The 13,337-nt window shown below is 39.3% G+C and overlaps 1 protein-coding gene across 1 annotated transcript; it reads left to right on the forward strand.

The window, feature by feature from the left end:
• Positions 1-8,711: 8,711 nt before the first annotated feature.
• Positions 8,712-10,962, forward strand: LOC107778058 (amino acid transporter AVT3B-like). The gene has a single exon (XM_016598240.2). It carries the CDS (start codon positions 9,351-9,353, stop codon positions 10,629-10,631), a length of 1,281 nt encoding a protein of 426 aa, XP_016453726.1. The 5' UTR covers positions 8,712-9,350; the 3' UTR covers positions 10,632-10,962.
• Positions 10,963-13,337: the final 2,375 nt, after the last annotated feature.

Genomic DNA, 13,337 nt, shown 5'->3' on the forward strand with positions numbered 1-13,337 from the left:
CCGTTTGGCCATATATTTTGCCAAGTTATTTCCAAAAAGATTTTGGCAAAACATGTTTGTTAATAGATTTTATCCATGTTTTGGCGGATTTTGAAAATAAATTTTTCAAATCCCAAAACTAGCTCTAGACCTGTTTTTGGCCCAAATTATTACTGTTTGATTTTTTAATAATTTTAAAACTTACCCTAAACTTTTGTATTTTATAAAAAAGCTCACCATCTACTACGATCCAACTAATCCACCAGCTAATTACTATCATTTTCTTTTAGACTGATAGATCTTGTAATATTATTGTGACTTGACAAGTTATAGTGGTTAGTAATTGTGTTATTATTAGCAGTTGATATTTGTTTAACCAAAAGATATTGAAACCTTTTTGATTAAATCAATTAATGAGGATGAAGAGGTAAATCTTAGTCAAACATAATAAACTCCAGATCTATAAACGAATCAGAAAATGATACATTAGATGAAATATGGGCGATCAATCTTATTGAGGATTTTCATTTCTTCTCTCACTGATTGATGGAGATGACTGTTGTACAATATCAATGAAAAATTGTTTTGCCTTCTTTTCACTAAGAAGATTACAGAGGAGAGGAAAGAGAGAAAAAGCCACCCCTCCCCCTCCCCTCCCCCATTCTAGGAAGATCTCTTCCCTATATATAGTCATGGAGTCTTTGCTATGTTTTCGGGTCAAAGCACCTTTATACCATGTCCGTTTTCGTCGTTCCATGAGTATTGTTCTTCGACTTAGCGGGCACTGTGAGTACGTGGTTTGCAGCAAGTCAAGGCGTCTTTCCTTACCCCGCCTTTTAGACGGGGTCCCGATTGGGTCGACCATAGTGGTCAGATTTTGACCAATATAGTTAGTCCCTCCGTCTGCCGGGGTCGTTTCTTGTCGGGCCCAGTAGACGGATTATGATTTTTGCTTATCTAAGAGAAATCTGACCATCTACCCCTTGGGTATGATTTTTAGATTCAAGTAACGTAACGGCACCCTTTAGATATGTTTGAATCGTTACGGCCGTTTCAGAACTGAAACATCTTTTAACTTGAAACGTTGTTCGTGGTTGCCGCCATTATGACACACGTTCCCAGGGGATTGAACCGTTTCATGCCCCATCAGCTTCGATTGGCGACTCTTGGGTTTCGTGCTTGGGGAATTTATGTCTCTTATAAATAGAAGGAATGCCACTTCGTTGCCTTTACTTGAAAGAACTTTGCAAATCTTCTTTTCTCTTGATACTTCGGATTTTTGATTTTCTTCGGTTAGCCAAGAACTTTCATCTTTCCTTTTCTTTATCCCTTTGCTTTATCAAATTGATACAAATGGCTGGTGATTCTTCTCGCGCTAACCTCCCCGCCACAATTTCGACGCCGGAAAGCGATGTTCTGGCCACTGGAGGAGTAGAAGTGGTAGAAGATGAGGAGGTCCCATCGGTGGCTGAGATCTTGCCTCGCCCTAGGAAAGCATGGAACGATTTTCATAGTCCCGCAAGGGAGGAACCGGAACCTGCTTCCTCCGTCATAAATGAGGAGGGGATCGTAGAATTGAAAGCTAGGTGGGCAATTCCTCACTACGTCAAAATGTTGTCGGCAGTGGGGAACGACATAGTTAATTTTGACCGCCCAGGGTATTGAGTGTTCTATGCCTACCCCTTTATTGTTGGGTACACGCTTCCTCTCCCTCTCTTAGTGGTAGATTTTTGCCGCTTTTACGAGGTATGCCCGGCTCAACTTTCGTCGTACATGTATAAGTTGTTCCTCATGCTGCTCAAGTTTGCGAAACTTGTCGGTCGTGAGATCACTTTGGGGCACATGCTCAATATCTTTGCCCCTCAACTTATTCATGGCACGATGATTCACATGTGCCACTGAGGATCGAAGAGCCTGGTGGTGAAGATGGACGACGGAGCCAACCATCGCTTCTACGAGAATTACTTTTATGTGCGAACCGAGCACCTTGTGGCGGATCCTACAGGGTTCCCTAAGAAATGGAATTTCGCACATAGGTTTCTATATTTTTGGTCAGAATGATGTCCGACTGCTTTCCTTTGGGTAGTACTAAACTGTTTATGTTTTTACAGCCGCGAAACTACCCCATGCACTTATTGATGGTATCTGTGAGTGGTTGAACGTCATCATTCCTCATACGGCAGGGATCCACACATGGTTGTCCTTCTATGAGAAATATGGACGCAGGCCCCTTACTGGTGAGTAATATCGTTTTCGTTCGCTACTCTCCCCCTTTCCCTTTTTTACTTAATTTCTTATGTGAGGTTCGTCGATGTCAGGGAGAGTGCGGAGAGCGAGGGCTCATCCACTAGCTTTTTATCAGCCTACATTGTTCGCTCGCCCTGCTTCAGTGTCTACTGTCCGACCTTCGTCGAGGGCCACCTTAGTTGAATCTATGGTTGTGGCTATACGCACGGAGGCTACCCCTCAAACCAGGATTCCGACCCCGGTCACTCACCCAGCGGAGGAATCTTCCCGTGCTGCAAAAGGGGAGGGCGTCAAAGAGGCGACAAATGGAGTCAGAAGCAGCTCATGCAGCCGTGATACATTTAGAGGAAGACCTTCCCTTGATAGGGTTTGAGGTGGGAGTTGATGCCATCCACCTGTAGAGATAGAGCCAATCGTTGTGTCTGCCCTATCGACAGAGATCCCGACTATTATGATTGACCAGCAGCCTACCGTGGCAGGGGGTCAGACTCCTGAGACTATTGTTGCTGCTTTGGATGGGCCTTCATCTTCGGTGTCGGGTCGTGTTTCCTCATCGGCCGCAGAAAGGGGAAAGGGTGTCGTAGTCAACGACTACGAATCTGAGTCTAACCTTGATCCTGATGATGTTAGGATGTTTGAAGAGGGTCTTACCCATTCGGTGGTTCATGCGGGAGGCCCGTCCCGTATTCTTGAGATCTCATCGGATATCAATCTCCTAGGGGACACGGAGGACCTGGTGCCGCAGTTCGACATCTTGTGTTCTGCCGCCGAGAACGCAGCCTTTCGGGACGTTCCTGATATTGATTTGATGCATGAAGTGGCCGCTATGGGCTTGAAAGTATGTTGCACTTTTCTTTCATGTTCTTTTCATTTTTCTCAGTGATATGGTCTTAACCCATCTTTTCGTTTTTTAGACGTACGTGATGGAAATTGAGAGCGCTCGTAGGGCTGACATTCAGGCTAAGATTTTCTTGAAGATGTTAGAGAAGTATCGGCGCTATCGCTACAAGTGCCGTGAGATGAGCGACTGAAGGCGAACCCTAGTGATCGATCTCTTGGCGAGGAATTGGAGAAGAGGGATCAGGAATTGATGCAGGTTATTTGCAATAAGAGTGCACTCGAGGAGAAACTTCGTGCAAAGGATGAAGAGCTTGAGTTGGGAAAAGGGGTTGCTGCAGAGTGTGAATATCTTCATGGGAAGCTGAGATCGATGTAGTCTGAGATGGATCAGAATCTTATCAGGGTCGAGGCGATGAGCGCAGAGTGAATGGGAAAATTGGCCGAGTTGGAGAGAAAGGTTGCCGGGTTGGAGAACATCGAGAGCATCTGGTCGTCAGCTTTGGCGAGGGCTGCGGCTCTAGAGAACACTATCTGCTTTCTCCAATCCGAGCAGGAGTTGGAGAGGGCGACGACCAGGCTAAGGGAAGTGAGGCTCGAGGAGCGTATTGGTGAGATCGACCGGAAGGCATCATCCTTAGGAGACGGGGTCGCTGCCCTTGAGGCCGAAAAGGATCAACTGTTGGCTCAAGTTGAATCGTCCTCCGCCATTGTTCCCCATCATTTGCACGAGCTTTGGGTTCATGCTGAAGCCCAGCGGGACCTATATAAGAGTTTGTTGGAGGCGGGCAATGTTACCGAGGCCGCATATGATGGAGCACAGGCAAAGGCACGAGAGGCTCGTGTTACCTGTGGATATGACTCTGCGACGCCGGAAGCTGATGAGGGCACGGATGACGAGGGAGGACTTCTTGGAGATGGTGGTGAAGAAGGTGGCGATGATAACACCGAGTGAAAGAATTGTTGTCTTTGTCATCTTTTATTTATTTGTTGTTTATTGTTTATTCTTGGACTTTGTTGGTTTTAGCCGTATGTAATCTGCGGATGTTTGCGCAGTAGCTTTGTATAAAGAGAAATTTTCCATTGTTATATGCCTATTGTACTTTTTTCCCTATTTTGCTTTTCATAACTTTGGTGCAAAGAAGTAGATTTCCGCGTGATGAGTTCCCTACTCTTTGGGAATTTAATGTCACTCGGGTTGAGTGGGACCTTGATAACGACTTTAGCTAGCGGAATGATGTTTTCGAAATTGTGTTGAGATGTTGTACCATCATAGTCTGAATGGTATCGAACTCTTTTTCTAATAGCGACCTTAGTCGTAGGGATGTTACTTTCGAGCTTATATTGAAGTATTATCCCGTCGTGAGTCCCAGTTTTCTTTCCTTTTTTTTATGTCCTTTGGCCTCAAGGATATTTCAAACTCTTTCTTCGGCGATGGTTCTTGGCCTTAAGGGTGTTATTTTGAACATTCATCGAAATATTAACCCGTCGTTGTTCGATCGAAGTCGAACTCTTCTTTTTGGCGAAGGCCCTTGGCCTTAAGGGTGTTACTTCGAACGTTAAATAAAATATTAACCCTTCGTTACTTGATTGAAGTTGAATTATTTTTTTGGTGAAAGCCCTTAGCCTTGAGGGTGTTATTTCGAACTCCTATCAAAATATTAACCTGTCGTTGTTCGATTGAGGTTGAACTCATCTCTTTGGCTAAGGCCCTTGGCCTTAAGGGTGTTATTTCAAACTTTCGTCGAAATATTAACCCGTCGTCATTCGATCGAAGTCTAACTCTTCTTTTTGGCGAAGTCCCTTGGCCTTAAGAGTGTTATTTCGAACTTTCGTCGAAATACTAACACGTCGTTGTTCGATCGAGGTTGAACTCTTTATTTTTGGCGAAGGCCCTTGGTTTTAAGGGTGTTATTTCAAACTTTTGTCGAAATATTAACCCGTCGATGTTCGATCGAGGTTGAACTTTTTCTTTTTGGCGAAGGCCCTTGGCCTTAAGGGTGTTATTTCGAACTTTCATCAAAATATTAACCCGTCATTGTTCGATCGAGGTCGAACTCTTTCTTTTTGGCGAAGCCCCTTGGCCTTAAGGGTGTTATTTCGAACTTTCATCAAAATATTAACCCGTCGTTGTTCGATCGAGATCAAACTCTTTCTTTTTGGTGAAGGCCCTTGGCCTTAAGGGTGTTATTTCAAACTTTCGTCGAAATATTAACCCGTCGTTGTTTGATTGGGATCGAACTCTTTCTTCTTGGTAAAGGCCCTTGGTCTTAAGGGTGTTTCGAACTTTCGTCGAAATATGAACCGGTCATTGTTCGATCGAGATCAAACCCTTCATTTTGGCGAAGGCCCTTGGCCTTAAGGGTGTTATTTCGAACTTTCGTCTAAATATTAACTCGTCGTTATTCGATCAAGGTCGAACTCTTTCTTTTTGGAGAAGGCCCTTGGCCTTAAAGGTGTTATTTCGAACTTTCGTCGAAATATTAACCCGTCATTGTTCGATCGAGGTCGAACTCTTTCTTTTTGGCGAAGGCCCTTATCCTTAAGGGTGTTATTTCGAACTTTCATCGAAATATTAACCCGTCGTTGTTCGATCGAGATCAAACTCTTTCTTTTTGGCGAAGGCCCTTGGCCTTAAGGGTGTTATTTCGAACTTTCATAGAAATATTAACCCGTCACAGTTCGATCGAGATCGAACTCTTTCTTTTTGGTGAAGGCCCTTGGCCTTAAGGGTGTTATTTCGAACTTTCGTCGAAATATTAATTCGTCGTTGTTCGATCGAGATCAAACCCTTCTTTTTGGCGAAGGCCCTTGGCCTTAAGGGTGTTATTTTGAACTTTCGTCGAAATATTAACCCATCGTTGTTCGATTAAGGTCGAACTCTTTCTTTTTGGCGAAGGCCCTTGGCCTTAAGGGTGTTATTTCGAAATTTTATCGAAATATTAACCCGTCATTGTTTGATTGGGATCGAACTCTTTCTTTTTGGTAAAGGCCCTTGGCCTTAAGGGTGTTATTTCGAACTTTCATTGAAATATTAGCCCGTCATTGTTCGATCGAAGTCTAACTCTTCTTTTTGGCGAAGACCCTTGGCCTTAAGGGTGTTATTTCGAACTTTTATCGAAATATTAACCCGTTGCAGTTCGATCGAGGTCGAACTCTTCTTTTGGCAAAGGCCCTTGGCCTAAAGGGTATTATTTCGAACTTTCGTCGAAATATTAATCCGTCGCGATTCGATCGAGATAAACTCTTTCTTTTTTGCAAAGGCCCTTGGCCTTAAGGGTGTTATTTCGAACTTTCGTCGAAATATTAACATGTCGTTGTTCGATCGAAGTCGAACTCTTCTTTTTGGCGAAGGCCCTTGGCCTTAAGGGTGTTATTTGATTCAAACTTTCGTCGAAATATTAACCCGTCGCGGTTCGATCGAGGTCAAACTCTTCTTTTGGCGAAGGCCCTTGGCCTAAATGGTGTTATTTCGAACTTTCATCGAAATATTAACCCATCCGTGAGTCTCGATTTTTTGGAGAGTTTGGTATCTTTTGGGGGAGTCTCAGTTCGCTTGATTTTATTTACATCGGGGAGTGTGATGTCGGAGAGAAGAAAACGTTGATGATTTGCTCACACTCGTTTCACGCACATATTGGAGTTTCCCTATCTATCTTTTCGCTTTTCGGTCTGGAGATGTCATTGGTGGGTGGGACGATGAATTACACTTTGACCTCGAGGATTTCCCCCTCGTCTGCCTGGTTTTTAAGACCCCATGAAAATTCTCTTGGGACGCCTTCTTGGCGAGGGAGAGGGGGTATCACTTAAGGGGTATCATTTCCTAGGAGTTGGGTTTGTCTGATGGACGATATTTCGATTGTTTTGTAGTAATTTCCCCTTCTTCGGTTGGGTTGTTTCCTCTCTCGCTCGCTCGCCCGCGCGACACCTGCATTCTTGTTTGAGCAATCAGCAGAAGGTGGGCCAGGACGATATTCTCCTTATCTCGATTTGATGAGTTGGTGAATGAAGGTGGATCTGTGGCGTTGCTCGCTTTTTTGGCGTTTTAATAGTTGATGGGGGTGATGTTTTCTGAATTCGGTAACCGTATTCAGCTCTCTTTCCCTTCCCTTTTTTTTACGTCTTTGTCCTGTGCGGGTTAGGCTCGTTTTGGCTGGTTCATAGGCTGCCCGGCGTGCGGCGAAGAATGTTGGTTGCAATTTCTGCTTGTATATAACATCATGATCTAGGTTGGTGTGTGAGGTTTACTTACCGTTCTTTTTGGTGGGCGATCATGTTTCCAATTTTTGATCTGGAGGAGACTAAGAAGCTTTCACTAAGAAATCCTCACAGACGGCGCCAAATTGTTTGACCAAAAGATATTGAAACCTTTTTGATTAAATCAATTGATGGGGATGAAGAGGTAAATCTTAGTCAAACATAATAAACTCCAGATCTATAAACGAATCAGAAAATGATGTATAAGATGAAATAGGGGCGATCAATCTTATTCAGATTTTTCATTTCTTCTCTCACTTATTGATGGAGATGACTGTTGTACATTATTAATGGAAAGTTGTTTTGCCTTCTTTTCACTGAGAAGATTACAGAGGAGAGGAAAGAGAGAAAAAACCCCTCCCCTCCCCACCATTCTAGGAAGATCTCCTCCATATATATAGTCATGGCGTCCTTGCTATGTTTTCGGGTCAAAGCACCTCCATACCACGTTCGTTTTCTTCGTTCCCTGAGTATTGTTCTTCGACTTAGCGGGCACTGTGAGTACGTGGTTTGCAGCAAGTCAGGGCGTCTTTCCTTACCCCGCCATTTGGATGGGGTCCCGGTTGGGTCGACCATAGCGGTCAGATTTTGACCAATACAATATTAAAAGTTTATTTTTTGGTATTGATGAGTATTTTTGATAGTTTTTAGAACTAATTGGTATATGTCACGTTTCATGTTTTCAACAAAAAAAATTGAAATGTATTTTGAAAAATTATGTCCAAACAAATTTAAATCTTCAAACCAAACTTCACCCAAATTAGGTTTTTTTTTAAAAGAAAAAATGGGAAATCTATTGCCAAACGCCAGCTTAGTCTCCCAAACTTGAAAACCCCCAATTTGAAACTTTACAAATATAAAAATTAAACTAATTGATTATCTATTTTCTAAATATATAATATGGTTTTTATCTATATTTAATTTATTTTTAAAAAGTTCATCATAATTTATTTTTTAATAAATAATATGAGTGGATACCTATTTTCTTTTATCACCACTATGCATAAACTATTGAGAAGTTCTATAATGTATCAAAGGCGTCGTTAATATAGCATTCTGTCCTTTTCAACTAGAACTATAAAACAAAGAGAATGAGATAAAAAGAAAAGAAAAAAGGAGGAAGAGAATGACTTCTTTTTGCAAGCAGATATTTTCTCAATTAACAAATGGACACGTCTACGATTATTGTTTACTTGAATACTTCTTTTTGCAAACAAATACTACAAATTTTTCAAAAAAAGAGACGTGTACGAACTATAAACTTTAATATTATTCAAATATAAATATTGCTTAATTGTCACTTTCATGTTTTGTCCTTTTTGAAAGTTTTACTCCTGTTGATAAGACAGCCCACAGCTCCACAGTTCCCAAAAAGCCATTTTAAGATTTGACACCTTTAAATCTCTTTCTAAACTCCTGAATTCTGGCAGAAGCAAAACCATAAGCAAAATTCAAAGCCTTTTCCCCTTTCCAAAAAACACACTATTTGATTGCAATTTTGATATAAAAGTTTTGATTTTTCTCTGGTTTTTGCACTTGAATTGAGATTCTTGATTAATTTAGCAGAGGCAAAAACCATAAGCAAAGTTCAAAACTTTTTCCCTTTTCAAACACATATTCACTATTTTCACTCAAAATTGAGGTAATCTTGAAATAAAGTTTTGATCTTTATCTGATTTTTGCACTTGGATTGAGATTCTTGATTAATTTAGCAGAAGCAAAAACCATAAGCAAAGTTCAAAACTTTTTCCCCCTTTTCAAACCAATATTCACTATATTCACCCAAATTTGAGGCAATCTTGATATAAAGTTTTGATCTTTATCTCCCTGGTTTTTACTTGTATTAGATTCTTGATTTTAGCAGAGGCAAAAACCATAAGCAAAGTTCAAAACTTTTTCCCCTTTTCACAAAAACACATATTCACTATTTTCACTCAAATTTGAGGCTATCTTGAAATAAAGTTTTGATCTTTATCTGATTTTTGCACTTGTATTGAGATTCCTGATTAAGAATTTAAGATTTTTCCCAAATGGGGTTTGAGAAAAATAATAAAGCAAGTTCATCCTCTCATGTCTTACAAATCCCAAGAGAAGATACACCCCTTTTAGCCAAGAATCAACACCTTTCTTCACCATCCAAAACTTTTGCTAATGTATTTATAGCTATAGTTGGAGCAGGAGTTCTTGGCCTTCCTTATACTTTTAAAAGAACAGGATGGATAATGGGTGCTATTATGTTATTTTCAGTAGCCTTTTTAACTTACCATTGTATGATGCTTCTTGTATTTTCAAGAAGAAAAATTGAATCCCATCTTAAAACTTCAGAAATCTCATCTTTTGGTGATTTGGGATTTGCTGTTTGTGGACCTATTGGTAGGTTTGCTGTAGATGCTATGATTGTGTTATCACAAGCTGGTTTTTGTATCAGTTACATGATTTTCATAGCTAATACTTTAGCATACTGTTTTAATTACTCCAAGTCAAATCCAAGTCCTAAAATCTTGGGGTTTCCACCTAAAACAGTGTATATCTGGAGCTGTTTTCCATTTCAGTTGGGGTTGAATTCAATTCCTAGTCTTACCCTTTTAGCCCCTTTGAGTATTTTTGCTGATGTTGTTGAATTAGGAGCTATGGGTGTAGTTATGGTTGAAGATGTGATGGTTTATCTCAAAAGTAGTCATATTCTTGAAGCTTTTGGTGGGTTTAGTGTATTTTTCTATGGTCTTGGTGTTGCTGTTTATGCATTTGAAGGTGTTGGAATGGTTTTGCCTTTAGAAGCTGAGATGAAAAACAAGGCAAAATTTGGTAAAATATTGGGTTTGTCAATGGCTTTAATATCTTTAATGTATGGTGCTTTTGGAGTATTAGGCTATTTTGCTTTTGGTGAAGAGACAAAGGATATAATTACCACAAATCTTGGACAAGGTTGGCTTAGCAGCTTAGTTCAAATTGGTCTTTGTATAAATTTATTCTTTACATTTCCACTTATGATGAATCCAGTATATGAAGTAATGGAAAGGAGATTTTGTGAAGGGAGGTATTGTCTTTGGATAAGATGGATTGTGGTTTTAGTAGTGACAATTGTGGCATTATTGGTACCAAATTTTGCTGATTTCTTGTCACTTGTTGGGAGCAGTGTGTGCATTATTCTTGGCTTTGTATTGCCTGCTTTGTTTCATTTGATTGTGTTCAAAGATGAGTTAAGATGGCATGGTTTGGCTTGTGATGGTGCAATTATTGTAATGGCTACAGTTTTTTCAGTGTATGGAACTTTCTCTTCTATGCTGGAGATCTTTGGAGCCAAGGCTTAGAGCACAACAATGACAAAAATCCAGTGAAATCCCACGAATAGGGTCTTGGGAGGTAGTGTGTATGCAGACCTTACCCCTACCTTATGAAGGTAGAGATACTGTTTCCGAACGACCACGACCGTTGGTTCAAGAACAGTAAAACGAAGCAATAGAGAGCCTAGAACTGTTTGTTTTACTTTTTGTGTGAAAATTGAAATCTTATTATGGTTAAGATTGGAATTTAATTTACTATAGAGGAGGGTCCAAAAGAGTAAGTTGTCCATTTTTTTTTCATTCCTACCACTTGTAAATTTGTTTCCATTGAAGGCTATTGATAATAGGCTTTGTACAATCATGGAATTTGAGTGAGATTTATGATCATGTCTATTTATTATTCATTGCAAATGGTCATAGTTTGATTAAATGACCATTTGGTTCTATTCTTAGTACTAGTTTAAATTCTTGGAATATTATCAGCAGGAGGGGACTATGTATATGAATTAACATCAAAATTCTTCCTTTTTCCGAGGAGGCAAAAGCACATCTAAATTCAAGTGATTTATGTCACATACATTCCCTTTCATCTTTCTCTACATCTACACAAAAGCTGATTGCTTCAACAATCTTTAAACTACAAACAACATTAAAGATGACACCTTTAGCATAAAGCTTATGACTAAACCAGCTCAATATTACATATCTGGTTGTTATTTCAAAACCCCACATCAGATTTTACAGAAGACCACAACAAACACAGTCACTTAATAAATTGAATCAAACAAACAGCACAAATACAAAATTCAATGCAAGCCTATAAAGATGATGAAGAATAAAACCAAACAAATGAGAGAAAGAACAAAAATACACTACTTTCAAGCTTCCAAGATTAAAAACAGAAACTTTGACCAGAAAATGCCATAATTCATAGAATTAAGCATCTTGATTTAAATGGATTACACAAATCTAAATTATTGATTATGCTTAGCTCCTTAAATGTTTTTGTGCATAGAAAAGGAAGGCAGAATTGAGTAAATATAATCCTTACATTCTGTAAGTATCTTCACCTAGAATTGATAAATCTGCACGCACTTCTTCAAACAAAGATTTCATTTTACTTATTTCTTATGGTTTAATTTGTTACAGACATATATTCGATTATAATTAATTATTTTAATTGTATGTATAGAAACAATACTCAATTATGAATGATAAGAATTATTTTGTGTATGTCCATAGAAATGCTCTGTTACTTTTGACAAGAAAAGAATTTGAAAAAGTTATTTTCACATTGATACATAGGATATCATTTGTGTTAGAAATTTAACTGCATTTTAATGTACAATTTTTTATGCTGTGCAAATGGGAGGGGATGTCAATTACAAGTAGCATTGAGTGGAATTTGGTGATTTTCAGGACAACAAAGACTTTATTTTTATTATATTATTATCTAATTCTTCAAATTGTTACTATTCGTTTGCTTGATTATCTTTATTATTTTTGCTGTCAATACTTCTCTTTTCTTCAGTATTTTCATCATAACTTTTTCTCTTATATTTTTTAAATATGCTTGAAAAATGTTTTTTTTGAACTGATGGTCTATCGGAAACAAACTCTCTACCTCACACAAGGTAGGGAAATGGTATGTGTACACCCCACCCTCCCCATACCCCACTTGTGAGATCACAGTTTTGGTAAAAAATATAGTTACAAACTAATTACATTCTAATACAACAACAATAACAACAACAAACCTAGTATAATCCTACGAGTGGGGTATGAGGAAAATAGTGTGTACGCAAACCTTACCCCTACCTTATGTCACGACCCAATTTAGGATCATGACCGGCGCTTAGGAGCAAGTGCCCCCAAGTAAGCCTCATCGGTATTTTACAGAAAATTGGACAGAGTTTCCCTGATTTTTGGACTATCCCAAAATTTTCCCTGTCTCAAATCAGCAACCAAACATCCTAATAGCAATTCAAATGATAATGACCTTATCAATTAACCAAAATAAATATCTACCTTTAATAGTCCACCCACCAACAACTAGAAATACTACTTTATCTCCAAATTTGATAAGAATGAGTGATACTCAACATAAATATATAATAACGAAGAATACTCAAGACACTAAAATTTTTAGCTATGGAGCGACTCTAAGAGTTCAAAGACAAGACCATAATAATAAATAAAATCTCCGCCCACGCGAACAAATGCGGGGCTCACTAGAAATTATCAACTTGTGCGTCTCACTAACGAAATCCTCGCCCTTCAACTGTTGTCTCTGGAAAAAAAATAGCGGGGAGTGAGTCGCTAGCTCAGCGAGTAATAATACTTAACCCCGACCGTTTTTATTGGGGATAAGTTAGAAAACATGCTAGTATCTCAAATAGAAGATAATATAAAAATGCCCTTTCAGAAATAATAAATAATTTTCAGCCTCATCATGCCTTTCTTGTAGTATAATACAATTAGTAATTCAGTAATAAGCTCGGTAACCACTGTATAATATCAATATTCAAATTTGGGAGGTTTCAATGAACGGATTATGTAATCGGTATAACTGTGGACTTCTTCGCAAGAAGTCAAATATAACGGTAGTCCCTACTCGAGGGAAATCGGTAACGGTATGCTAGTTCAACCTTCCCACTAGCGAGAGTTATAACTGTACTCTGTAATCGGTAAATACAAGGTGCATCAGGTCTAACGAACCCGCCGTTAGCTACG

This window comes from Nicotiana tabacum, chromosome 21, assembly GCF_000715075.1.
Source record: "Nicotiana tabacum cultivar K326 chromosome 21, ASM71507v2, whole genome shotgun sequence".
NCBI classification, from domain to species: Eukaryota; Viridiplantae; Streptophyta; class Magnoliopsida; order Solanales; family Solanaceae; genus Nicotiana; species Nicotiana tabacum.